This window comes from Puma concolor, chromosome C2, assembly GCF_028749965.1.
Source record: "Puma concolor isolate L17-30 chromosome C2, mPumCon1.1.hap2, whole genome shotgun sequence".
NCBI lineage: Eukaryota > Metazoa > Chordata > Mammalia > Carnivora > Felidae > Puma > Puma concolor.
Window position 1 is genome coordinate 7,968,738 of NC_141675.1, and position 23,950 is coordinate 7,992,687.

Sequence of the window (23,950 nt, forward strand, 5' to 3'; positions counted from 1 at the left end):
CAGCTCAGGTCACGATCTCATGATCGTGCACAGGCTCTGTGCTGACAGCTCGGAACCTGGAGCCTGCGTTGGATTCTGTGTCTCCTTCGCGCTCTGCCCCTTCCCCGCTCAAGCTCTGTCTCTCAAATATAAATAAACTTTCTTACAAATTTTTTTAAAAATTAAAAAAAGAGAGAAGCATCTTGTCAGTGTTCTGGACCCACCGTTCCAGCACTGCCCAAGAAACTGCTTTCCCTCCGTGCTCCCAGCTGAATGCATAAGTGGCTGGAAAATCTTGTCTCTCTCGTGCTGAGTGAGAGGTGTTGTCAGTGCAACAGGAGTATCACATACAAAGCCTGCTATTAAGCAGGTGTATCAGTCAGTGGCTTAAAATGGCCAGCATTTATCCACTTGCTGTTTGGCTGGGCTCAGATGCATGCTTGCTCTGCTGGTCCTTCTTCAGGCCACTCATGCATCTCCAGGCAATTGTTTATTTGTTTAAAGAGAGACTGGCTTTAATAACAGCCAAGGTTTGGAGGAGGGGAGGAAAACGAACAAAGCGGAAGGCTCACAAAGAGACCGCTGGAAACATGCGTTTCTATGCACAGTAATCATGTCGGCGCCAGTCCCGGGAGTCCCGGGACTCGGTCACTGTGCCTGGAATCCAAAGCTGTGGCTTCACTGCCAGCCTCCTGGGCTGAGTGCTCGCTGCCCCTGGGGGTGAGACTGGTACTGTGGCTCCGGCTGTGGCTGCAGCTCCCCTGGCCACCCCCCGTCACTGCCACAGGCTGGCCTGTGTCCTCATCACCAGAGTCAGCTCTTTCATCTTCTGAATCCACACCGCTGCTGAATATCTCTTTGTCCGGGTGGTCTGGACCTCATCCTCGCTGCTGTCCTCCTGGCTGCTATCACTCTTGTCACTCGCCAGGTCCCTGTCACCTTTTCCCTCGCTCACCTGTCTGAGATGGGCCGGTCATTGCCTGAGGCGGAAGGGGTGATTTGGGCCAAGTGTCCGTGGGCACCCTGAAGGCCAGCTTGGGCTTGCTCGCGTGGTCACGGGGTGCAGGATCTCCAGGAGCGGCAAGAGAGGTCACCGTAAGGCTCAAGATCTGCAGTGTCACACCCACCCATCTCCGTGGTCCGAACAAGTCACACACGCGCACCAGCCCGGACTCGAGAGTGGAGAAGGCAGCTGCACGTCTTGATGGAAGGCGCTGCGGAGTATCACGGCACCTTTGGCCACCCACCATTTTAATCACTCCGGTTTTTAATTCTGATTTTGTTTTCTAATTCTGTGTTTTCCGCAGGCTTCTGAGGACCCAGTCTCTGGAATGGTTCTACAATAACGTGAAGAGTCGCTTCAAACGCTTCGGCAGTGCTAAAGTCTTGAAGAACCTGTACAGGAAACACCGGCTGGAGACCGGGGCGTGCTTCGATATTCTAGGTATGTGGGCGGTGCTCTGCTCTGGGAGTCTTTGCGGGGCTGGTGGGATGGAAGGAGGCCGGGCTGGGAGGCCCCCGACACCGGCCACACTCAACTGGGACCAAGAAAGTTGCTTAACTATCTGGCCCCAATGAGGATCAGAAGTAGGAGGCTAAATACCAAAGATTCTGTTAAGTTTGACTTACCCCGTGCCAGCATCCCCACTGGGCTGTCGAATGTGCTGAGAAGACCAAAGTATTGGGGCCCCTGGGTGTCTCTGTCAGTTAAGTGTCCGACTCTTGATTTCGGCTCAGGTCGTGATCTCACAGTTGGTGAGTTCGAGCCCTGAGTCGGGCTCTGTGCCCAAAGCATGGAGCCTGCTTGGGGTTCTCTCTCTCTCTCTCTCTCTCTCTCTTTTTTCTTTCTGCCCCCTCCCCCTTCAAAATAATAAATAAATTAACATTTAAAAAAGAAGACCAAAGTATTTCTGCGTGTTGTGCACATATTAATTCTAGATCCCTAGAAATCAAAGATTCTGGATCGTCTCCCCCTAATGATTAAAACGTCAGAAAGTCCTCTTTGATCACATAGACTAGTCTGTACTCTGAGGTATGCCCTCCACTCCCCTGCCCTCCTACTCCAAAATTCTACTCACACCAGTTCCAGAACTTGATGTGTTGGGAGAGTCAGGAAAGTGCGGGCTTCTCTCCCAGGAAGCCTGAAGGACTAATTCTACCTTCGCTGTTTTTATACAGTTAAGACAACCAATGTAATTAGAAGGAGAAATTATATTCTTCAGTTCTATTACACCAGCCAGTAGAAAGAAATCGTTGTCAGAATATGAACAGCGTATCCTCCAAAAAAAGGCTGGTGTTTGTTGTTGTTGTTTTTTTCCTTCTATCTAAAGGCAGATTTTTTCCAACACTTTGCTGACACAGGTAAATGCTTTTTATCCACGAGAAAGAGGGAAGGAAAAAAGATCTCATCCGTCTCATTCTGGAGCTTTTTCGCCGTCATTATTTTACATTGTCGTATTTTCAATAAAGTCTATGGCCATGTCTTATCTAAAAATATGCCAGCCACTGAGACGAGGGAGTAAAGCATTAAAGGACGCATTAAACACAGAGAATCATTAGGGCCTTTTGTGGTGGTTGCTAGACCCTATCTTTCAAACCGTTCAGGAAGCCTAAGCTAAGAGAGCAGCGCTGAAGGTTTCCACAGATTATTTTTATCTTCGCTTTGCTGGTTTTTTGAAAAACCTTTTCTCCAGGAATGGAGGCCAAAAAAGAAATAAAGCCTGAGAGGAATCCTGTTAACAGTCGTTTTTCAACCCAGAGAGATACCTCAGGAAGTTTCCAGAATATTATTGGCTCACTTGACTGCATCTCATCCTTTCTTTTCTCTCACATACGCCCCCAGGTCTGCTTGGTGTACCCCTATACCAGTCACCAAATTCAGACCTCCACTGCCTACTGCAAGACGAGGGGAAAAGCAAACATGTGGAGAATCCCACAGAACAGACCACAGGTCTGCTCTCCTCCCCTCTCTCCCTCAGGCCCCAAGGGTGGCTCAGGCAGACATGCGTCCCAAGCGGGCCAGCTCAGGGCTTTGAAATTTTCACGCGTCACTTTCTGAGGAAAACCATCCACTGGGGGTAGCTGTCTGCCACCATAGAGGCAGATCTGGGTTCTGGGCCTTCCGGGATTCACCACTTCCTTCATCCGGGCCTTCAGGGAATGCTTTACACGCCTCTCTCCTGCTCAACCCTGTGAAGCAATAGCTTCATCACCTCTGTGTCCCCAAAGTGTGGCTCAACCCCTGGCACATCTTCTGTCCTCAGCGTGGCACTCGCTTAATCTTGAAAGCATTTTGTGGGTACGAAGACGCTTCACTGAAGCATTCCAGTCAGTTGCTTTCATGATTCAGGGCGCCATTTAAACTAAGATTTCTGTTTAACAGAAGCGAAGACCAGGGGACAAGAAACAGTTTGTGAGATCATGTTCAAAGCTGATAAGCCACGATCATGAAACAATGGGATTTATTCTACACACCGCCTAGAAAATTCACTCACGCCTCAAGTAGAGGGAAATTCCCCAGGGCACACGTGGCCTCCCGGTTGCGCCAAATGACTGGGGCGCCCTCACAATGAGCTCCCACCTATCACCCAGCACCCTTGCATTGTTGTTACCTGTCTTCCTCAATCCCAACCGTATGTACTCAGTCCAGAATCACCTTCCAGTGACAGGGTCATCTTCCACGCTCAGCCACGTACTTCCGAATCTGTGGAGGTGAGCCCAGTACAGATACTTTGTAAAGCTCCATGGGGTATGTTAAGGCACAGCCGAGATGGAGAGCCCCAGAGAGCACCTGACCACAATTTGTGAAGCAGCATTCTTTTTTTTTTTTAATGTTTCTATTTATTTTTGAGACAGAGAGAGACATTGCATGAGCAGGGGAGGGGCTAGAGAGAGAGGGAGGCACAGAATCCAAAGCAGGCTCCGGGCTCTGAGCTGTCAGCATGGAGCCTGACACGGGGCTTGAACTCATGGACCGTGAGATCATGACCTGAGCTGAAGTCGGACGCTCAACCGACTGAGCCACCCAGGCGGCCCTATGCAGCAAGCATTCTAAATAAGATGGGCCCATCTTCAGATCCAGCAAAGGGTACTCATTTTCAGAATCGTGTTGGTCAGAACATAACATGCAATATCTACGGCACGCAAGGCATGTGCTCTGCTCCAGAACTCTCGGGGTGGAGTTCCTTGTACCTGTGAAACCTCTCCACCCCCAGGACCAGCGTAGTTGGCCTGAGCACCCTCAGTCCATTGAAAATTCATTGAGTTCGTAGAATCTTTTTTTTTTTCTTTTTTTTTTTTAATTTTTTTTTCAACGTTTTTATTTATTTTTGGGACAGAGAGAGACAGAGCATGAACGGGGGAGGGGCAGAGAGAGAGGGAGACACAGAATCGGAAACAGGCTCCAGGCTCTGAGCCATCAGCCCAGAGCCTGACGCGGGGCTCGAACTCACGGGACCGCGAGATCGTGACCTGGCTGAAGTCGGGCGCTTAACCGACTGCGCCACACAGGCGCCCCGAGTTCGTAGAATCTTATGGGTCAGCCACCAGGTGCCCGCCCTGCACCCACGTCAGTCCTTCCGGCCCTCCCAAGCTAGGCTTATTCCTCCCACAGACCGTATCAGGTGACCGGGATAGGCCAGGCCTACAAGGAGACCCGTTGGTTCCATCAGATAGATCTAAGAGGTATTCATTCCTTTAATAAACATGCAGCAAACATGTATTGAACACCTACTGTGTGCCCACCTGGTTTAAGTGACAAGACAGACAATACCCTACCATTCCAGAGCCAGCAGGCCAGTTGGAGAGGTCAGATCATAAGTAAATAAATTTTTTAAAAATACAGTGTCCAATGGTAACGAGTGCTCACCTGATTCATCCGATAGATTGAGCGTGACATTTTTAATCATTACCCTAGAGAGAAGCGACACTACGTGAAATGATAAATGTAGTCGTTATTAATGTACTTAATCTCTAGACAGTTGGATAAATAACATACACGTTTATTGGATAAATAAACGTTTATTGGATAAATACGTGTTTATGGGATAAATAAAATGGGAGAAATAAACCCTGCCTTTTTATTCATGAACACTGTATATCTATTTTGGATGTGATTCCTGTAAAGGTCTATAACATCCTTCATCTGGGATTTGACTGACAAACGTGGTCTTTTGAAAATGCTGAGCCGTGTGAAATCAGAGGTTCCTGCAACTCACGAAAGATAGGATGACCTGGTGTGACTGCCACATCAGTGCTTTCCAGAACAGTTCAGCCACTTTCTGCCATTCCTAAATAACACTGAAAGATCCCACCTGTGAATTTAAAGGGACACGGGGGGAGAGATGCTGTACTAGCAGGTTCAAAATGATGCACAGCAAGAGCTTGCCCTCTGGGCAGCTCATTCTCCCCAAGATATTTCTAGATCTTCTCTCTGCTCATTCCCCCATCCACCCTCCCCCATTCTCTCGGCAGATGACCGCACCTTCTTCACAGGGCAGGTAGTATGCACCCCTACACTGGATCCTGTCACCTTCCAGGAAGGTCTCAAGGTCATGCATCCCTTCCTTCTTGCTAAGCCAGCCTCTCTCTTAACTGGTTCCTTCCTATTGATCTGTAAACATGCCCGGGTCTCTCTGTTTCCCAGACCATTCCTGGTCTGCACATTCCCCCACTTGCCGCCCTGCCTCAGTGCTCTTCCCAGTAGGTGGCGGAGACCCTCAACCGAGAGCACACTGCACTCAGGGCTTCCACTCCCTGCCTTTCCTCACTGCCCCCACCAAGCCGTTCTCCCGATGGTAGCCAGAGTGCACTTGGACGTGCAAATCTGACCAGATCACCTCCATGGAAGCTCCACTGGCTATTCATGTGGCTGTTGGAATAAAGATCAAAAAATAAAGATGCGGTCACCATGCCCTGTGTGGTCTGGGTCTCCAAGCCCAGCCACACTGCCTCCTGTTTCGGTCCTCAGATGCACCTGCTACGCCCACCGCCTTCCCTGTGCACGCTGTTTGCCCGCCTCCCCACCACCCCTCTGCCTGGTGACTCACTGTCCCTGTTAGACACGTCCACCATACTATGAAGCACCCAGTCAGGGCACTTAACGTATCTATAATTTTACATTGACTTACATAAATCTTTGATGAATTCTTTCCCACTAGACTATCCAATTGGTCAGGGCAGCAAGGATTTCTGGCTTTGCTGGCCAGTATACCCTAACACCCAGCCCAGAGCCAGGCGCCTAGTAGGTGCTTGCGGACTTTTGGCTGGATGGATGAATGAATACTGGCTGTAGCCACGCCACAGTGAAATATTTGCACTAAGATCTGTAGCTTAGGGTCTGCAGAGATGACATCTTAAAGCCTTACATCGTAAGTGAAGACACTGAGGCCCAGAAAGACAAGGCCACATCCTCAGGGTCACAGAGCTAGAATAAATGGACTTCATATATATTATGAAAGGCTGGGCAAAAAACACAAACACAGAGAATGGTATATGGTCAGACTGAGTCGCCATGACAGGCTACCCACTAATGGCTTGTTTCGTGAAGGTAGCCGGCTACTAAACCTGCCTCAAATACCTCTAGCATTTACCCCTGGATTTCCCACATGGGAGCCCCCCCTAACAGCCATCCAAGAAAGCACAGGGTGTATTATAAGCACTGGAGGCCCGTTGCTTAGTTTGACATAGCATTACTGGCATTTGCCCCATTTCGAGCTAAGGCACATAGACCCATATTTATTTTCTGGGTTCCATCAGTGTTCCCACCAACATCCAATCCAATCCATTTTTCTTGAGCCACCCACTGTTAGGTGCTATCTTGGGTACCAAGGATATAATATCCAGTGACTTTAAAAGAGTCCCATCATCCCCATCTTCAGAGATCTCATTTGATGAATGAACACATGTAAAAATTCCCAACTTGGAAAAGGGCTTTAAAAAGGGCTTAGCCAACTGCTCTGCCCGACCTGGATTCAGATTAGGATTGTGTGTTCGATCCAAAGAAGACCAGAGGAGAGGCAGCGGGCCTTCAAAGATCAGATGCCAGGGGGTTGACCTTGGCTGTCTCTGGGCTTGTTCCACGTGGACTCCCTTCTACAGAAGAGAAGGGTGATAGTTAAATCATTAGCTAAAGGCAGCTGTGTGGGTCCGTGCCACAGACCGCAGCTAAAGACCAAACCCACAGGGTCTCATCACCGTCACGAGCTCTTGAGATTTCTCTTTCTTCTAGTAAGGAAGCCGAGTGTCAGAGAGGTTAAGTCACAGACTCAAGGTCACATGGCTAGTAATTTGCAGGTCCAGGAATCAACCTTTCATGTCTCTGACTTCGATCTGTTGTTCTGTTTTTGACTCCACACTGCCTCCAAAGAAGGTACCGGAAGAAAGCTAGGGGAGGCAGCAACGTTACACCACGAATCAGTGTGAGAAGAATAGGGTGACTGGTCCAAAACTGTAGCATTATTATAAAACCCAGAGGTTCCCTAAACCTGTTTGCAAAGCTGACTTAATCAGAGTGGGTACAGGTGACCTGCCAGTTCTGTGACCGTGCACCTGTGCTCCCTGGGGACCTGTGATAATCCTATTCTCTGTCCCGCTTTCTCCCTCCCTGTAGGAGGAAGCTTTTTCGAGGCAAACCTGGAGAATGAAGGAAGTGTGTCAGGCAGTGATTCAACATTTTATAGACAGTCTGAAGGTGAGTTTGCCTAAGAGTTTATAGCTAACGGGAAGTTGGAGGGCTAGGAACACCTTCAGACCCCATCAGGGTCTCCCGGTTGCACTGTAACCGCTGGACACAACTGTTTGTGGCTGTGTGTGAGTCTCCACGGGCATTCTTGTTGTTGCCATTTGTGTGACTCCATCGTTGAAATTCGTGAGTATACGCAAGGCGTGGCCTAAAGAAACGCATTTGCTACCCCACCCTTGGGTACCTCACATCACCTGGTGAGTCAGAGCTCCAATACCATCTTTCGGACTTGGAATATAATAATGAATACACCCACGTAGCTCATATTAAAATATTCTTGCAGGGGTGCCTGGGTGGCTTCGTAAGTTGAACGTCTAACTCTCGGTTTTGGCTCAGGTCATGATCTCACAGTCCGTGAGCTCGAGCCCCGCATCCGGCTCTGTGCTGACAATGCGGAGCCTGCTTGGGATTCTCTCTCTCCCTCTCTCTCTCTCTCTCTCTGCTTCTCTCTCTCTCAAAATAAATAAACATTTAAAAATAATAATAAAATAAAAATATTCTTATAAAGAATGTGTCATTTCCTGATTCACTTCTCCTTTTTTTATACCAATATAATAGTCCCCTTAGAGCACAAGTTAAAACCCAAACAAACTTCCAGTTTCAATAAAACCTTCTCCACTATTTCACCTCCTTCTCCTGAGTGCTGGACCTTGAGAGCCTCCTGAGCCCCCGGCTTCTGGCGCCCTACAGCTTCTCTCCGTTCTCTTCTTTGGGTGCCTTCCCAGGAAGGTCCCATCCTCCTCCATCCTTGCCGCCTGGAACCTCTCCACGGGGTACCTTACACCCCTGTGCCCCCCGTGCACCTCCATTCACTGCCGAGGCTGAAATGCCCGGCACTCATTTCAGCCCAGAGATCTCAACTCACGTTTCCAAAGCTTGATTATTAAGCCCTGTAAATCCTACAGTGATCTGAACCTCAGCCCATCCTAATCAAGGTCCTCAGCCGCCTAGCTCCACCGGCAAGAGTTCCCTTTCCCTCAGCCCCCCTCCCTGCTACGTCGCCCCAGCCACTCAAGTTCCTGTCAGCTCTGTTTCCAATTCTGTCCTTCAGTTTCTACCCTGATATTCTGACATCCATGGCCTGAGCACCTCCTGCCCACAATTCCCTGGTATTGATGTTGCCTTCAGTGACTGTTCATATCCACCAGGGTCCTCCAGAGAAGCAGAACCGGTAGGACATCTGCACACACACACACACACACACACACACACACACACTCACACACACACACACACACACACACACACAGATTCATTTTATTTTATTTTATTTTATTTTAGGGACTTGGTTCACACACAGTTGTGGGCCTGGTAAGCCTGAAGTCTACAGTGTAGGTCAGTAGGTGGGAGACTCAGACAGAAGTCCATGCTTCCGTCTTGAGACAGGCTTTCTTCTCTCGGAAACCTCAGTTGGTACCCTTAAGGCCTTTGCTCTCAACAGCTTGGATGACGCCCACCCACGTTACCTAAAGGGCAATGCCCTTCGCTTCAGGTCAACTACTGTAGATGCTAACCACATCCACAAAATACCTTCATAACCCCAGTTTGATTAAATAACTGGGTACAGTAGCCTAGCCAGGTTGATGCCTAAAACTGACCATCCCGTTGTCTGCTGGCCTTCTGAGCTTAGATCAGTCTGCCTCTGGCTTCTTCTCCTTCCTCTACACCTCCCAACAGTCTTTCCCTCTGTGGCACCGACCTGAACCTTCACTTTCAAGCTAAACCATCTTCAGTGCTCCATTTCATCCTCCTCTGGAAGTCATGACCGCAGCATCCAGAGCCTTTGGGTTTGGCTCCAGGCTTGTACTTGCGCGGGACCTGTGGAGCTGGGTAATGATCCCCGCCACCCAGTAGCCTGGGAAGCACACAAGAGCGTGGACTTGGTTTGTCTCTCAAGGCATCATGGGGCCCCTCACAGAATCAGCAAGAGCTTACAAGCACTTCTTCTGTGACAAATATATTGGCTAGTATCTTGAAGAAGAGACATGGGAAATTCAGTGTCCTCCAGGGAGTACTTGGTGTCATGACAACCCCAATTTTGTAGCCTGTTCGTATGGAGACATTAGAGAAAATACATGTTCAGTCGGGCACCCTGAGGTGCGCAGAGCCTCGACCTGGGTCACCCCGATCCGGGTGTCTTGTATCATCATAGTCAGCTTACAATGGACCCGTCAGCCGGCTGGATCGTTCTGAGCTTGACCGGCTTGGCTTTAGAGATTTACTCATGTCTGCCAGATGCCAATCTGGGTCCATGTTTGTGTCTTTAGGAGCCTAAGAAGCTTGAATTAAGTTTTTTTGATTGATTAATGAGTGAGTTGATGTATTTACACCTAGTCTCGCTCTACAAAGGATTTGAGGCAGCTTTCAGGAGGTTTGCATGTGTTAAATAATGCATGAGGAGGAGATTATAAATGGAAACAGGAAGTTGAAATCCGGGCAAAGAAGACATAGGCACGCAGCCCTTGCAGACCTGTGTTTTTGTGCCTGGTGTGAATCAGGTTTCCGGGCTGAACTAAGAGAGGGATGATAGAAATTCGCACTTTCAAGTAAGAAGAAGAAATCTAGCTTCTGGGGAAGCAGAACTCTTCCAATCACTTAGATCCAAAAAGAATTTTGTTGGGGCACCCAAGTGGCTCAGTTGGTTGAGGGTCTGACTCTTGATTTAGGGTCAGGTCAACCCCCCAGGGTTCCAGGACCAAGCCCTACATTGGACTCCATGCTGAATGTGGAGCCTGCTTAAGATTCTCTCTCTCTCTCTCTCTCTCTCTCTCTCTCTCTCTCTTTTCTCTCTCTCTCTCCAAAAAAAAAAAAAAATTAAAGAATTTTGTCACCTGCAAAAGTCCTTTGACATGGGAACATCTCTATCCACCTGTTGCCATTTGCAAAAAATACGCTTGCTAAAAATAACGATAGCATTAGACTTTAAATCACGTTAGCTTGTATTTGTCTCGCTTTTGCGGTTAAAATCGAGGGCTTTGGAGACAGTCTGGATCCCAACTTCATCTCTCTTCCTGTCTCCCTGAGTTACCTTGGCCAAGTTGCTTGACCTCTCTGTGCTTCAGTTCTCTTGTCTGTCAGATGGCACCTACTCAGTGGATTCTTGTAGAGATTAACTGTGGCCATGGATGTGACACTCAGTCTGGGGCCAGCAGGTGGTTGAGCTCGGTGAACTTGGTCAGAGTTGTTAGTGATAGACTTGGTTTAGAAGAACCAGTATTTCCTTACATGGAGTCCTTCTGTGCAGTTATCCGTAAGCCACTCTGTGTGTCGGGAGCCATGCTCAGTGTTAGGCCACAAGAGGGACCGTGTGATCCAGTCGTGCTCTCTGAGAATGACCTGTGCAGGGAGGGACAGTCTTTCTGGCCCCACAGGAAGGAACTGCAGAACCTCAGATGGACATCCAGCCAAGGTGGGTGGACAGAAGGGATCTGGACAGGAGGATTTTCAGAGGAGGAACACTTGGGCCAAGGCTTGGGGTCCCCAGAAACCAGCTCAGTTACAGAGCAGGGACCAGAGGAAGGAAGCCCAAGATACGGGGATCATAAAGGGAGAGATAATAACTCTGCAGCGATTCTGTTGTGGCTGGAGTCGAGGGTGAGTGGGAACCACTAGGGGCCAGGGTGAACAGTGGGGAACTTATCACCGGGCCCCTGCAAGACTTAGACAGAAGCAGTAAAGTGGAACCATCATTTTACCTGTCTTTCCCTTTCCGAAAGTGGTCTGTGTTCTGTTTCCTGTCTAGGACACAGCATGATGGACACATTGGCTGTCGCCCTGCGGGTGGCTGAAGAGGCCATCGAGGAGGCAATTTCCAAAGCAGAAGCCTATGGGGACAGTCTGGTACGACGCCCTTCTCCTCCCTGGGGGGAGGTGCGGGTCAAGGTCCTGGCCGCCAGGACAAAGTATAGGTTGTCAGCAAACCGGCCTCATGGTGTCTGTCCTTGACTAGAGCCAGGCCCACCCTCCCTCTGCCTCTGTGGTCAGAACTCCCAAGAAAGTGATTGCCAGGTCCCCCGACCCACCCACAGCATGCGGCCCTTCTTTTCCCTCCCTCCGCAGGACAAGCAGAATGAGGCCAGTTACCTGCGGGACCACAAGGAGGAGCTGACGGACGAACTGGCCACGACCATCCTGCAGAAGGTAGGTAGACCCTGGCCTCCCGCACTGCAGTTCGTCACCTTGGCCCAGACCAGGGCCTCTGGCCGGCTGAGGCGCACCTGTGGGTACCATTGTTGCCTTGGGCGCCGTTTCTGTGCCTTGTCACTCTCCTCTCTTGTGCTCTGGGGGCCAGTGCAAAAGGATTTGCATTGCCCGGCAAAACGTAAGCAGAGGGGTCGAATATGGTTGCCTTTGTGGATGGAGCTAGTGGGTGGGGAGCCAGGAACTCAGCACGGAGCAGGTTACTCACTGTCTTCCTGTTCCCTGGAGTGTGCCTCCCACGAGTGTGTGTGTGCACGCGCATGTGTGTGTATACGTGTGTCCTCTTCTCACATCTCTCAAATAGTCTCTTGCTGAAGAAAACTTGCAGTCACCCCTGCTACCTCTATGCCCTAAACTGTCCCTTACATGGTGTGTCAGTTAATTACTGTTGAGAAGCCAGCCACCCCAAAACTCTGTGCCTCTGAGCAGGATTATTTCTGTGTTCCACAGGCAATTCTCTGATGCCACAGGGGTGTTCTTCAATTCAATTTAATTCAATTCAATTCAATTCAGTTCAATTCAATTCCATTCAGTTCTGACACTGTCTACTCAGAGTTGGCACAGACCTCACAAGCCAAGGGCTCAGCCCCACTAGAGTGCCCCCACTCCAGGTACCAGTGAAGTTTCAGGTACGCCCAAGTTACTGCACTTCTGTCCAGCCTACTACACATTCAGGGATTCCCATGGCTGCCCTCGGGTCGGATGATTTTCATAAAACTCAGCAAAGCGCTATACTTCCAATTACTGGTTTATCATAAAGGAGACAAATGAACAGCCAGATGAAGAGATACAGAGGGTAACAAGGCCTGTGTAGGAGGGGTGTGCAGACCTCCATGCCCTCTCCGCCCACCACACTCACTCCCAGCACATCAGTGCATGCACCAGTCAGGTGCATAGAGTTCCTCCCTCGCCCCGAGGGAGGCTGAAGGTGGGGCTGAAAGTCCCATGGTTCACATGGTTGGCTTTTCTGGCCACCAGCCTCCATCTGTATAGTGGTGTGGCTCATCACCTCATTAGCCTAACAACGACGCTCCAAGCTTTGTGCCAGGAGCCAGGGTCAAAGGCCACACATACGTTTTATCATACCGCAGTCTCTTTCTCACGCGTGCATCTGCAGTGACCCCGTCTCGAGCTATGGGTTGGGATCTAGTCCGTGCAATGTGTTCATTCTGGGGCCGGACTGAAGGCACTTCAGCTACACAGCCAGGACAGAAGCACGGGAGAGCAAGAGGAAGCAGTGGTGTGGACGAGGGCCCAGGCTCCGCCCTGACACCTGTCGCTACCCACTCCCTCGTCACCCGTCATTGGCCAAAGCAAGGCGCACAGTCAGCCACAGCCAAGGTGGGAAGTACATTCTCCCTGTCCTGGGAGGGATGAGGAGTCACACAACAAAGGACTGCACACGGGGAGCGATGAGCACGTTCGGTCGTCCCTTTTGGTCACAAAATCCATGTCCCTCACTCCGCCCAGAGACCCCCCAAGCGTCTCATCCCACCCACAGCTCAAAGTACGTTCAACCCAGATTCGGCTGCTTCTAAGCTGGAGACCTACGAACCAAGCAAACAAGTCACGGGTCGAACACACCCTGTGGGGGCACAGACAGCTGGTACAGGACTCTGGAGATGGGGGTACGCCTCCATCCGGCCCTGGTCTGCCCGAGGGCGTGGCACATCAGTTCATCACTCCCCCTGGCTCTCGGCCTCCCGCTTTCTCATCCTGTCTGGTCTACAAAGACATCGAAGGATACACTCAGATCAATGGCTCAGCCGTTTTCTCGGCTGCTTCCTGCCTACAAGAGGTTGGGAGCCCAGACACCACTGTATAAATGGACTCATTATATCCAAATGGCTGTGCCCCACGTAGCAAGCAGTACAAACGAGCAGAAGCCTTCCCTGATGGCTCTTGGTACCTGCCCGCTTCGCAGACTGCCAGCGCTTCCTAAAACCAGGATTTATAGCCAGAGACTCTGGGTTTGAGATGCAGTTCCAGTATTCATGAGCTCTATGGCCTTAACTGATAACTTAACCTCGCCACGCCCCTTTCCTCATCTGTAAAATGGGAAGAGTTATAGAACATAGCCCTGAGAATTATTTCGATGATTAAATGAGGTAGACCATATACAGTGCCTGAAACAGCCTGGCACGTGCTGGCCCTTAATAAGTAGAAGTTGTCGGCATCACGAAAGGATTATTTATAAACCGCACAGTGCCGTAGAATATTTAGGGCTGTACTTGTGTCATTTTTACCCTAAGGCAGATCTGAAACAGGCTGGTATTCTGTTGAAACTAAGCCCTTAAATGTGGCTAAAAGAAAGTGGCTAAAAAAATCCCAGAGGTGGCCCCAGTTGCTCCACCCAGCACCCAAAGGCCTTGCCAGTAACTTGCCCCCTTGTGTCACCCACTTCCTCCCCAGATCATAAGAAAACAGAAGAACAAAGGCGAGCAGCAAATGGGAGAAGAGCCAGAGTGGTCACAGCCCCAGAGCTGCAGTGCAGAGGCCGCTGACGAGGGGACCGCAGCCCCCCCGGGAGGCCCCCGAGCTCCCTCCACCCTCTGGGTGAGTCCCAGGCCCCCCCTCCCATGCAGATGTCCTGCATCAGGCACAGGTCAGAGCCGTTGTCCCCATGGACGTGGGGCTGCCACGCCCAACCATCTATAGTTGACTGGTGTGCCAAGGGTTCCTGAAGGGGGGACGGGGTGAGGAACAGAGAAAGTGTCGGGGGGGGGGTGGGGGGCCTGGGAGGGGACAGAGGGAGGAAACATAGTCGGGCTCCTAAGGAATATGGAGGCGGGTTTTTACGCAGAGACCAATTTAGGAAGAACAAAGGTGTCAGTAAGCATGCTCCTTCTGGAAAGAGTTGTACTGGCCCTGTGAAAAGAACACCTGTATGAGGGCCACGTGTGTCCTTACAACTTCCACCCCTTGCTTAGTGGACCTGAGAGGTGACCGTGAGAAAATTGCCACCAAAGTGGCCACGGCCACATCTGGACACGGCTGGGAAGTCGGGAAGGAAGGGGCTCTGGCCTTTCTGCCTGTCACCTTGAAATTAAGCCAAGGGCCGAATCACAAGGCACGGTGGCCTTCCTGGGACCCAAGGGTCTGGGCCTGCTGATGTCTCTGGGGGAGCCACCAAGCCTGTAAAATCCTCCACTGGTTTAAGCGGCCCCTCGAGGGACACGGGGGCTGCTGGGAAGGACGGAGGCTAAGGCTGCGGAGCCGGGCCTTCCGGGTGGAGATTCAGCCCGAAACACAGGGACTGGTTGGCAGGGCTCGTGTTCTAGAAGCTGTCGGCATCCACGGACCTGGCAGGGGGAAGGGACGGGGCAGCACACAGGCGCTGTGCCGAACTGGGCAGTCGGACGTGGGGAGAGCGATGCCAAGCCCGTAGCCTGCCCCTCCTTGGGGTCAAGGGTCGAAAAAAGGGCGTGCACACCAGCTGCGTGGTCGGCGTGCAACTCCGGAAGTGATGCTCCGTGGCCTCACCACCACCAGATGCATGGGGGGTGACGAGAGGCACGTTGATGGCTTTGTCAGAGCTTTAACGTCATTGATTTATTGGCAGAACCTCCCCTTGCCAACATGCTGTCAGCTTGACTGCTGTTCGTTGTGTGTGCTCCTCCACAAAGTAAGTAGGAGACCCGATCCCAGCCCTCCGGGACTCAATCACCTGGTTGGCAAAGCAGGGCCGGGATACGAGTCAGTCCACGGTGATAGGCACTCGGTTGAAAGGTTGAGACCAGAGGTGGATTCGGGGTTCAGAGAAGGGAGAGGCACACGACCTTCAAATAGCCTGTCATTCAGATGTTTTGCTAAGTGATCCCTGCCCTTGCGGGCTCAGGCTGCGTGCACAGCACGCACTGCACGTGCACAGCACGCACACAGAAAGCACCCCCTGCTTTCCGGGGGTCTTTCTGAAGGAAACTCGAAGCGTCGGGTTTGGGGGTCTCCAGGAGGTGCAGATCTCCACAGCACCCCAGACCTGGCCGCGAGCTGAGGGGTCAGAGGCAAGCCCAGGGGGCTTGGGCGCTCTGCCTCTGGCACTTCTGGGCATGAGAGTCTGGAGTTGCCCTTAACCGTGACCTTGAGCAGCTGTTTAGTAACTGTCTGTAAAATAGGGATGATAAGAGAAATACAAGGGGACAAACTCTAGTCATTGTCGTCAAGAGGAGCCAAGAAGATGGCAGGAACAGAGTACTGAGGCAGGTGAAAGCTTGGCTAGGGGGCCGGTCAGGGAAAGCCCTTCCTAGGAGGTCACCTGAGACTAAGGTTTGAGAGACTTGGGAGCAGTGAGAGGAAGAGCATTCCCACAGAAGGAACAGCATGCACGGAGGCTCAGAACAGGAAGGAACTTAATGTGTTCAAGGAATAGACTAGAACAGTAACTAAATGAGACGTGGCAACTGGCCACTTTGCATGGAGATGGCATTCCCCAAATGATAGGTATTGTTCTTCTTCTTATCACCTTATTTCTACATTTCAGAACTGAGGCCACAGTATCATCAAGGGACCTCTGCGAGTTGTGAGCTGAACCCGCCGTGCTTTGGTCAGCTAGGGCAGCAGCTGTCAGTGGGTCACTGATCTGCCTGCTCTGATTCACAGTCCCCCCACCCCGTTCTCCCCCAGCCCAGCCCCTGCCTCGTGTCCTCCCGGGTGCCCGCTCCCCACCCCTCCCCCTGCAGCCAGAAGGCATCATCTTGCTTCTCTGCCGCTGTCTCAGCTCACCCACTGGATGCCTCTGGCCACTCACTGCATGTTGGGCCATCCTGTTTTTTCTTCATGGGAGGCCGGAAGCTCCCCTCCCCCACCCTGACCCTGTGCTGCTTCCCCAGGGCAGGGGAGAGACTCACTCCCCGGAAACACACTCCTCCAACGCTCCCTGGTCACGTCAGTTGCCCGCAGCTCTGCACAGTAACTAACGGATGCAGACAGACTTGGGAGTCATCATAGGAAATGTAACTAATAAATAGCAGTAATTGAGGGATTGTCGGACATCTGTAGGAATAGCATATGGCCAATAGTTTTCCCTAACGTAGGCTTTAAACTCACAGGGTGTTCCCACGTATTATTTCATTCGATTCACGCAAGAGCACCCATTATAACCCCCATTTTACAGGGCGGTAAACTGAGGCCTACCTAGTCTGAGCCACTGGAATGAAGTTGGGGGAGGAGGCGGGACCAGAATCGAGGTCTCCTGGCTCCGAGTGTTTCCTCTGCTCTGCCCTGCTCCCGTCTCCTGGCTCATTGGATATGAACTGCCTGTTTCCCCGCCAGGTGTTCCGGGGGACCCCCCCGTGTTCATAGCGCAGCCTAGAAATGCTATTCCTGTCCCCTCACAGAGACTGGAGACACTCTGCGTGTCACCAGACACGTGGGACGGTGGGTGCTGGAATGAACCAGAACGCAGCGGCCCCAGCTTTCCACAGCGGGGCCGCAAAGGGCTTCACGCACACCCCCCAGTCAAGCACTGGCCGAAAGCGGCCCTGAAGCTTCCCGGGGGGACCCCCTGCGCAGCCCCTCGGCCAGCTGGAGAGACTCTAGTCCAGCTGGGACGCAGGCACGCAGCGGGCACAGGTCAGAGTCGCACGGGACTCCTGTTGCTACGTCAAAGCTTCTCGGGGGTCCTTTTCTCACCAGAAAGTCTGTCTTGCCCAACGCCTGACCTCTGCACAGCACAATTGTCATTTTGGCTCCCACATCAAGGCAGACAAAGCTGACGCATTTCTTACTTACTTTTCCTGAGGCAAATGGCAGAGTATGATTTGTTTCCAGATGTCGACATAGACCAAGGCCTAATGGAAGTCCTCTCGGATCGAGTACCTCTTGAATCTCTTTCATGCAGTGCTTTGGAAGCTGTGTCCACCTGACCCAGGGCTTGCATCCACCTGTGGGAGAGGGGGTGGGAGGGGGTCCTTGAGGCTGTAGTTTGGGAACACCCCATAAAGGACATTGTTACACCTTCTTGCATAACACTTTAACCACCCAGGTCACAGGGCTTGGCAGGAGTGTGGGCACCTTACCGAGGGGATAAGATCACGAGCTGGCTGCTATCACCGACAATTTCATCTTTAATTTTGATGGGGGGTTTTAAAATTATTTTTAGTGTTTTACTTATTTTTCTGAGAGAGAGAGAGAGAGAGAGACAGAGTGCAAGCTGGGAAGAGGCAGAAAGCGAGGGAAACACAGAATCCGAAGCAGGCTCCAGGCTCCGAGCTGCCAGCCCGGAGCCCGACGCGGGGCTCGAACTCACGAACTGTGAGATCATGACTTAAGCGGAAGTTGGACGCTTCAGCGACTGAGCCACCCAGGGGCCCCATGAATTTTGGTGTTTGATCAAAGAAGTCCTCTGCTGGCCTCTCCCTGTGAGTTGTGCCCATACTGTGATTTGCAATATGTAAACAGCATATTTTTGTCAACAACATCAGGCAGAGAGACATGAATGCTTCGTCTTTCTCCAACCACACTGTACTCATGGGAGCGGCCCCAAACAGAGCAGCCTGAATCTGGAAGTGAAGGGAAATCGAGCATGCAGCCGGGTCCCTGGCACAGCCTGTTCCACGTAGCGGCCTCTAGCATGAGCCCCCGGTTGTCACTGGTCACGTATGTTCTGGCGTTGGGCCAGCTCAGCATCAGGCACGTGGCAGGGGTTTCTCGGATACAGGGCCGTGGCCACCTGATGGCAGGATGTTGATCTGTGGAGACTCAGTCATGGCCCGGACTTGAGCGCTTCCCCTCTGGCTCCTGGGATACCCGTGAAGGAAGGAGAACATGTGGATTAAGGTCTCAGCAAAACGCTGTGATCCACACCCTCGAGAAAAACCATTTGTAGCTCCTGGTTTGGTTTAAAGACAGCAGTGTGATTAGAGCTTTGCAAAAACGTCTGGAAGGAGAGCCTGTGCCTTACCCAGCCCTCGGTGATAAGAACCCTTCCAGTCTTGATTAGCTGGCTGTTCGGAAAGGCATAAGCCAAGTGCTGGCTGTGCGGGGACAGAGAAGCCTGCATCCCTCCTCTGCCTGAGTTGCCGTCTCATTTGGCTGCAACCACATTAACAAACTAACAGGACAAGCTGGCCGGCCAAGGCCCCCAAGAGGGCCTGCAGGAGAGGGCAGGGCCCCTTCCGGTGCCCATGACACACCACTTTCCACCATGTTTCATGCCTTCCTCCCTCTGTCCCTGTCTCTGGCCTGTTGCCTTCCTCTCTTGCCTTCAGACTTCCATGTGACGCTGCAGCTGGGGCTTACCCCCTGGATAGACCGCAGCCTGACTTCCCTTGGTCAGGACCCCAAGCCCTTTCCCTCTGACCGGCACCATGGCAGGGCCAGCCTGGGGCCTCAGGCGGTGACACACCCAGGGGACGAGGGTCAGCTTCTCCAAAGGCTTGCCCTTGAGGGCTAAGCTGGTGCTTTCTGCCGGCCCCTGGCCTGCACTTGGCCCCGCTCCCCTGCCGTGAAAGAGTCTGTGCCAGCACCACATCCGGAGTGAGAGCCTAAGGGGGACTTACCCTGGCCAAGGCCACCACATTGCACAGCCATTCACCTAGAACCCAGGCCGAGCGGCACCCCCTGGGTTGTGCAGCCTGGTGACTGCTGATGAGGCCGTGTGGGGAGGGGACAGCAGCGCATACGGGTCAAGGAGCAGGCACTCGTTTGCCCACCTCAGGGCTCTCTTACCCCTCACCATGAGGCAGGGATGCGGATATTATTGAACCCATTTTATAGATAAGTAAACTGAGGCTAACGCTTTACCATAGACTGCCTGAGGTCCCACAGCCTGTGATTGGTGGGGCTGGGAGATGAACACCTTTCTCCTGTTCCAAAGCCTTTGATCTAGCTTCTTCCTCTATAGAATGAGATCAGCAGACTCAGTGACCTCCAAGTCCTGGGGCTGTGCTGTGGCCACAAGACCCAAGTGACCGTTGAAATTTAAATTAGTTAAAATGAAACAAAGCTTAAAACCCAGTTCTTCTGTCACACTGGCCACATTTCCAGTGCTCAGCAGCACCTCTGGCTGGCGGCTACAATATTGGGCAGCCCAGATGCAGAACATTTCCATCACTCCAGAAAGTGTTATTGCACAGCATTGGTCCAGGGTTTTAGAAAAAGAGGAAGTGATAAACAGAGGAAGAGATAACCAGAGGAAGTGATAAACAGGAAGAGATAAACAGAGGAGGTGATAAACAGGAAGTGATAAACAGAGGAAGAGATAACCAGAGGAAGTGATAAACAGGAAGAGATAAACAGAGGAGGTGATAGAGGAGGTGATAAACAGGAAGAGAGAAACAGAGGAAGTGATAAACAGGAAATGATAAACAGAGAAAGTGATAAACAGGAAGAGATAAACAGGAAGTGATAAACAGGGAGTGGTAAACAGAGGAAGTGATAGAGGAAGTGATAAACAGGAAGAGATAAACAGATGAAGTGATAAACAGCAGCGATAAACAGGAAGAGATAAACAGAGGAGGTGATAAACAGGAAGAGATAAACAGAGGAGGTGATAAACAGGGAGTGATAAACAGAGGAAGTGATAAACAGGAAGAGATAAACAGATGAAGTGATAAACAGCAGCGATAGACAGAGGAGGTGATAAACAGGAAGTGATAAACAGAGGAAGAGATAAACAGAGGAAGTGATAAACAGGGAGTGATAAACAGAGGAAGTGATAAACAGGAAGAGATAAACAGATGAAGTGATAAACAGCAGCGATAAATAGAGGAAGAGATAAACAGAGGAAGAGATAAACAGAGGAGGTGATAAACAGAGGAAGTGATAAACAGGAAGAGATAAATAGATGAAGTGATAAACGGAGCGCATAAATGCAGAACTATGCCTGATCCCTGGCCAGAGCCTGGACATGAAGCAGCGGGCCAAGTCTTGGTTCTTGGGGACTTTGTGGAAGTTGGTCGTCCCCACCTCCCCACCTGCTGTTCCCACCCTGGATGCTCATCTGCGTCACCCACCAGAGCCCCACTCCAGCGGTTCTGACTCATGGGGTCTGGCGTGGAGCCTGGGCCTCAGTGTACTTGACCCAGATCTGCCCAGGTGAGGCCAACAGGCTTAAGGACAGCCTCTTTCTATCCCAGGAGGGCTCCCTGACCTCCGGACCGTGGACGGCCCTGACCGTCTGCGTGGCCTCAGTGCCCCATTGACCTGGCCCCCGCTGGCTCAGGGAATAACTATGCAGAATCCCAGACAGTGCAGGCCCTGTGACTTCCGCTGATCTGCAAACACACTGAGCCCATCCCCAGGCAGACAGGAGCTCTCGTCCCTTCTCTTGAAAAAAGTTGACTGTGATTGTTCTCTTTTTAATTTCCTCCCTTATTGTGTGGTTCCCTGCCGGGAGGGGGGTCAGTGCCACCCAGCTTTCCAAGCCTTAAGGTGCAATATCCTAAAACTGCAGGGGTTGTAATTCATTTAAGGCCTGTCTCTTTGGGCGTGTATATACACAAAATTGCTTTAGTAATAATTTGATGATCCTACCGATAATAACGATGGCAACAGCAGGCGCCAGACTCTTAGGACGTGCCCGGTGACCAAGAGGCACCTCTCTGTCCCTTCTCTATTCCTCCCTATTCTTCTCAGCCTTTCCTCTTGTGTTTCGGTCCCTTCCTCCCTCATATTTGCTCTCTCCTTTGAGGGACTCCAGTATAGACCTAAAGTATTTCTCATCAGTTATGATTACCAGATTGAATTTAGTATCTATGCCTGACCCTAAAACTCCAAAGCAAAAGCTTGGTCTCAGTTGTTATTCATACAGGCGCCACTGTTGATCCCTTGGCCCCCAACGCCTGATACTAAAAACATTCTCTCCCTGTGGCGCGGCCTCCGTGAGAGCAAAGGCCACTGGGGAGCCATGGTCAGGGCCTCAGGGAGCCTGCCCCATTGATAGCCCTAGCCACCATCGCAACAGCATACCCTTCCAAGGGCTGTGGGCAGCACACGATGCAAAGGAAGCTGTAACAGAGGTAACTCGTGGTCGTGCTGCGTGTTTCGCCCAGAGCAGCAGAGCCAGCTGGTTCAAGTGGCAAATCCCGCCAGGCTGGAGCATATTAGCCAGGAGCTCATTGTTCCCAGGCTCCCGGCACAGGCTCCACACAGCATGGAATAGCATCAGCCTGGAACCAGACAGACCCGAGCTCAGGCCCTGCCTCTGCCCTCTGACCAACGATGTGCTTGGGCAAATTAGTCCACCCCGGCCTCAGTTTCCTCGTGTTTGTTTCCTCGTTGTCTGGGCTAGGTGGCAGAGCTTAACAAACACTCTTGTTTTGACTGATATTCATCGAGTGCTTTTGAGGTGCCAGGCCTGACACTGATCCCTTTACATGAGGAAACTGAGGCGTAGAACAGCTGAGGTTCCACCCAGGATCCCACATAGCAGGAGGAGAAGCTGGCACGGACTTCTGCCTAACATGCCCCATTAGTTGGTGCCTGAAGAGTTGAGGCAGGCCTGTTTCCAAGCTCAGGTTCTCAAGTTCATCCCTGCGAGGCTTTGCTGGCTTTGCAAGCCTCATATTCCTGGACCGTCGATTCCACCAACCATTCTGGGCCCTCCTTGCAATGCACGTGCAGATGCTAACTCAGGTCAGCCCTTCCTGACATCACCAGCCCTGTTTCTTCCATGGACACTAGGGTGGGTAAGAGAAAGGAAAGGGAAGAGAAGCAGAGGTCATGGGTAGGAACGAAAGAGTGGGCACAAAGGTCCAGCCAGGGTAATGAGCAAGTAAATGACTCAAGTAATCCCATCACTTCCCAGGAGCCATAGAGGTTGAACTAACTGGTGAGTAAAAGCATTATCGTGGCGCCATCTGCTGGACCATGTGCTTATTGCAATGAATTTGTGGCAAAACCAGATATGGGTCTCAGAACTGGGGTTTTTGCACCCTGGCTGGACACCTGGCCAGCAGCGTCCTGAGACCTGTAGAAGCCAGATCTTTGGGTCTTCTGTGACTGTCAGGATATAGTTCTCTTCTAGTGTGAAAGAGCAGCTTGCCTGAAATAGATTATAAAAGTCTGGTGTCCCCAACTCTCATGAAGAACACAGATTCCATCTTCCATGTTGGACCCATTTCTTGGGTTTGGCTTTTGTAGGTGGGGGAGCATTTTTGAACCATAGAAGTGGACCCAAGCCACCTCTTAAAGACACATACGGACATACATAAAATACCATGCGAACCACCGTAAAATGCAACATTAAATATCATTTTTGTCATGATGTAAACATGTATTCAGTGGTTTATAGTTGAGAAGGTTGCAATTATAGAAAAGGAAGAGAAGGGCATATAAAATTGCTCATTGTGTCCTTGACGACAGATCATCAGCTCCTTTAGCGCCTGACCTCCGTCTTACATCCTGTAAATTCAGTCACAGACGTGTAACCAACCATCACATCCAAAAGACCATCTCTGCCTTCAAGGAGCTCACAATCTTTGGCAGAACTGACATGTCGTAATAATGACTGTATCAGAGTATGGAAAGGTCTGTGCGATGACACAGAAGGGCGGTCTTCTTGCCAGACCTTGGAGGCATGAGTGGTCAGGGGTGTAGGCCCTGAATACACAGGAGTTTGCCATAGAAGGATTTGGTCCTTCATTTTTTTTTAATGTTTATGTTTGAGAGAGAGAGAGGAAAGCACAAATAGGGGAGGGGCAGAGAGAGAGGGAGACTGAGGGTCTGAAGCGGGCCCTGCACTGAGAGCACAGAGCCCGACGCGGGGCTCGAACCCACAAACTGTGAGATCATAACCTGAGCCGCAGACACTCAGCCTGCTGAGCCACCCGGGTGCCCCTGTCCTTCATTTCTGGGAACTTCACTGGACCATCAGCCTTGATCTCTGTTCTCTCTGGTAGCTGATCATCATCTGCCAAGGATCTAGCAAAATCATAGATGGCTCCCTGACTACCCATCTCCATGAAAACCTTGGTTGTTGTCAAGCGTCAGAACTGTTGACACATTTACTGTGTGCAGGACAAGGCTAAGTTTCCACATCTCCCAGGGAATTCAGTCATCTGGCCAAGGTGTCGTAGCAGAGGCTGTGGT

The 23,950-nt window shown here is 51.2% G+C and overlaps 1 protein-coding gene across 7 annotated transcripts in view; it reads left to right on the forward strand.

Annotated features, from left to right (window-relative positions):
- The window catches only part of MYRIP (myosin VIIA and Rab interacting protein), a 374,699-nt gene that overhangs the window by 272,568 nt on the left and 78,181 nt on the right, over nucleotides 1-23,950 (forward strand). For all 7 annotated transcript variants that reach the window (XM_086720500.1, XM_086720498.1, XM_086720504.1 and 4 more), the window contains 5 exons: nucleotides 1,287-1,423; nucleotides 7,589-7,669; nucleotides 11,463-11,560; nucleotides 11,780-11,860; nucleotides 14,333-14,476. In XM_086720500.1, coding sequence (XP_086576626.1) covers nucleotides 1,287-1,423; nucleotides 7,589-7,669; nucleotides 11,463-11,560; nucleotides 11,780-11,860; nucleotides 14,333-14,476 — 541 coding nt within the window. The remainder of the gene's footprint in view (nucleotides 1-1,286; nucleotides 1,424-7,588; nucleotides 7,670-11,462; nucleotides 11,561-11,779; nucleotides 11,861-14,332; nucleotides 14,477-23,950) is intronic.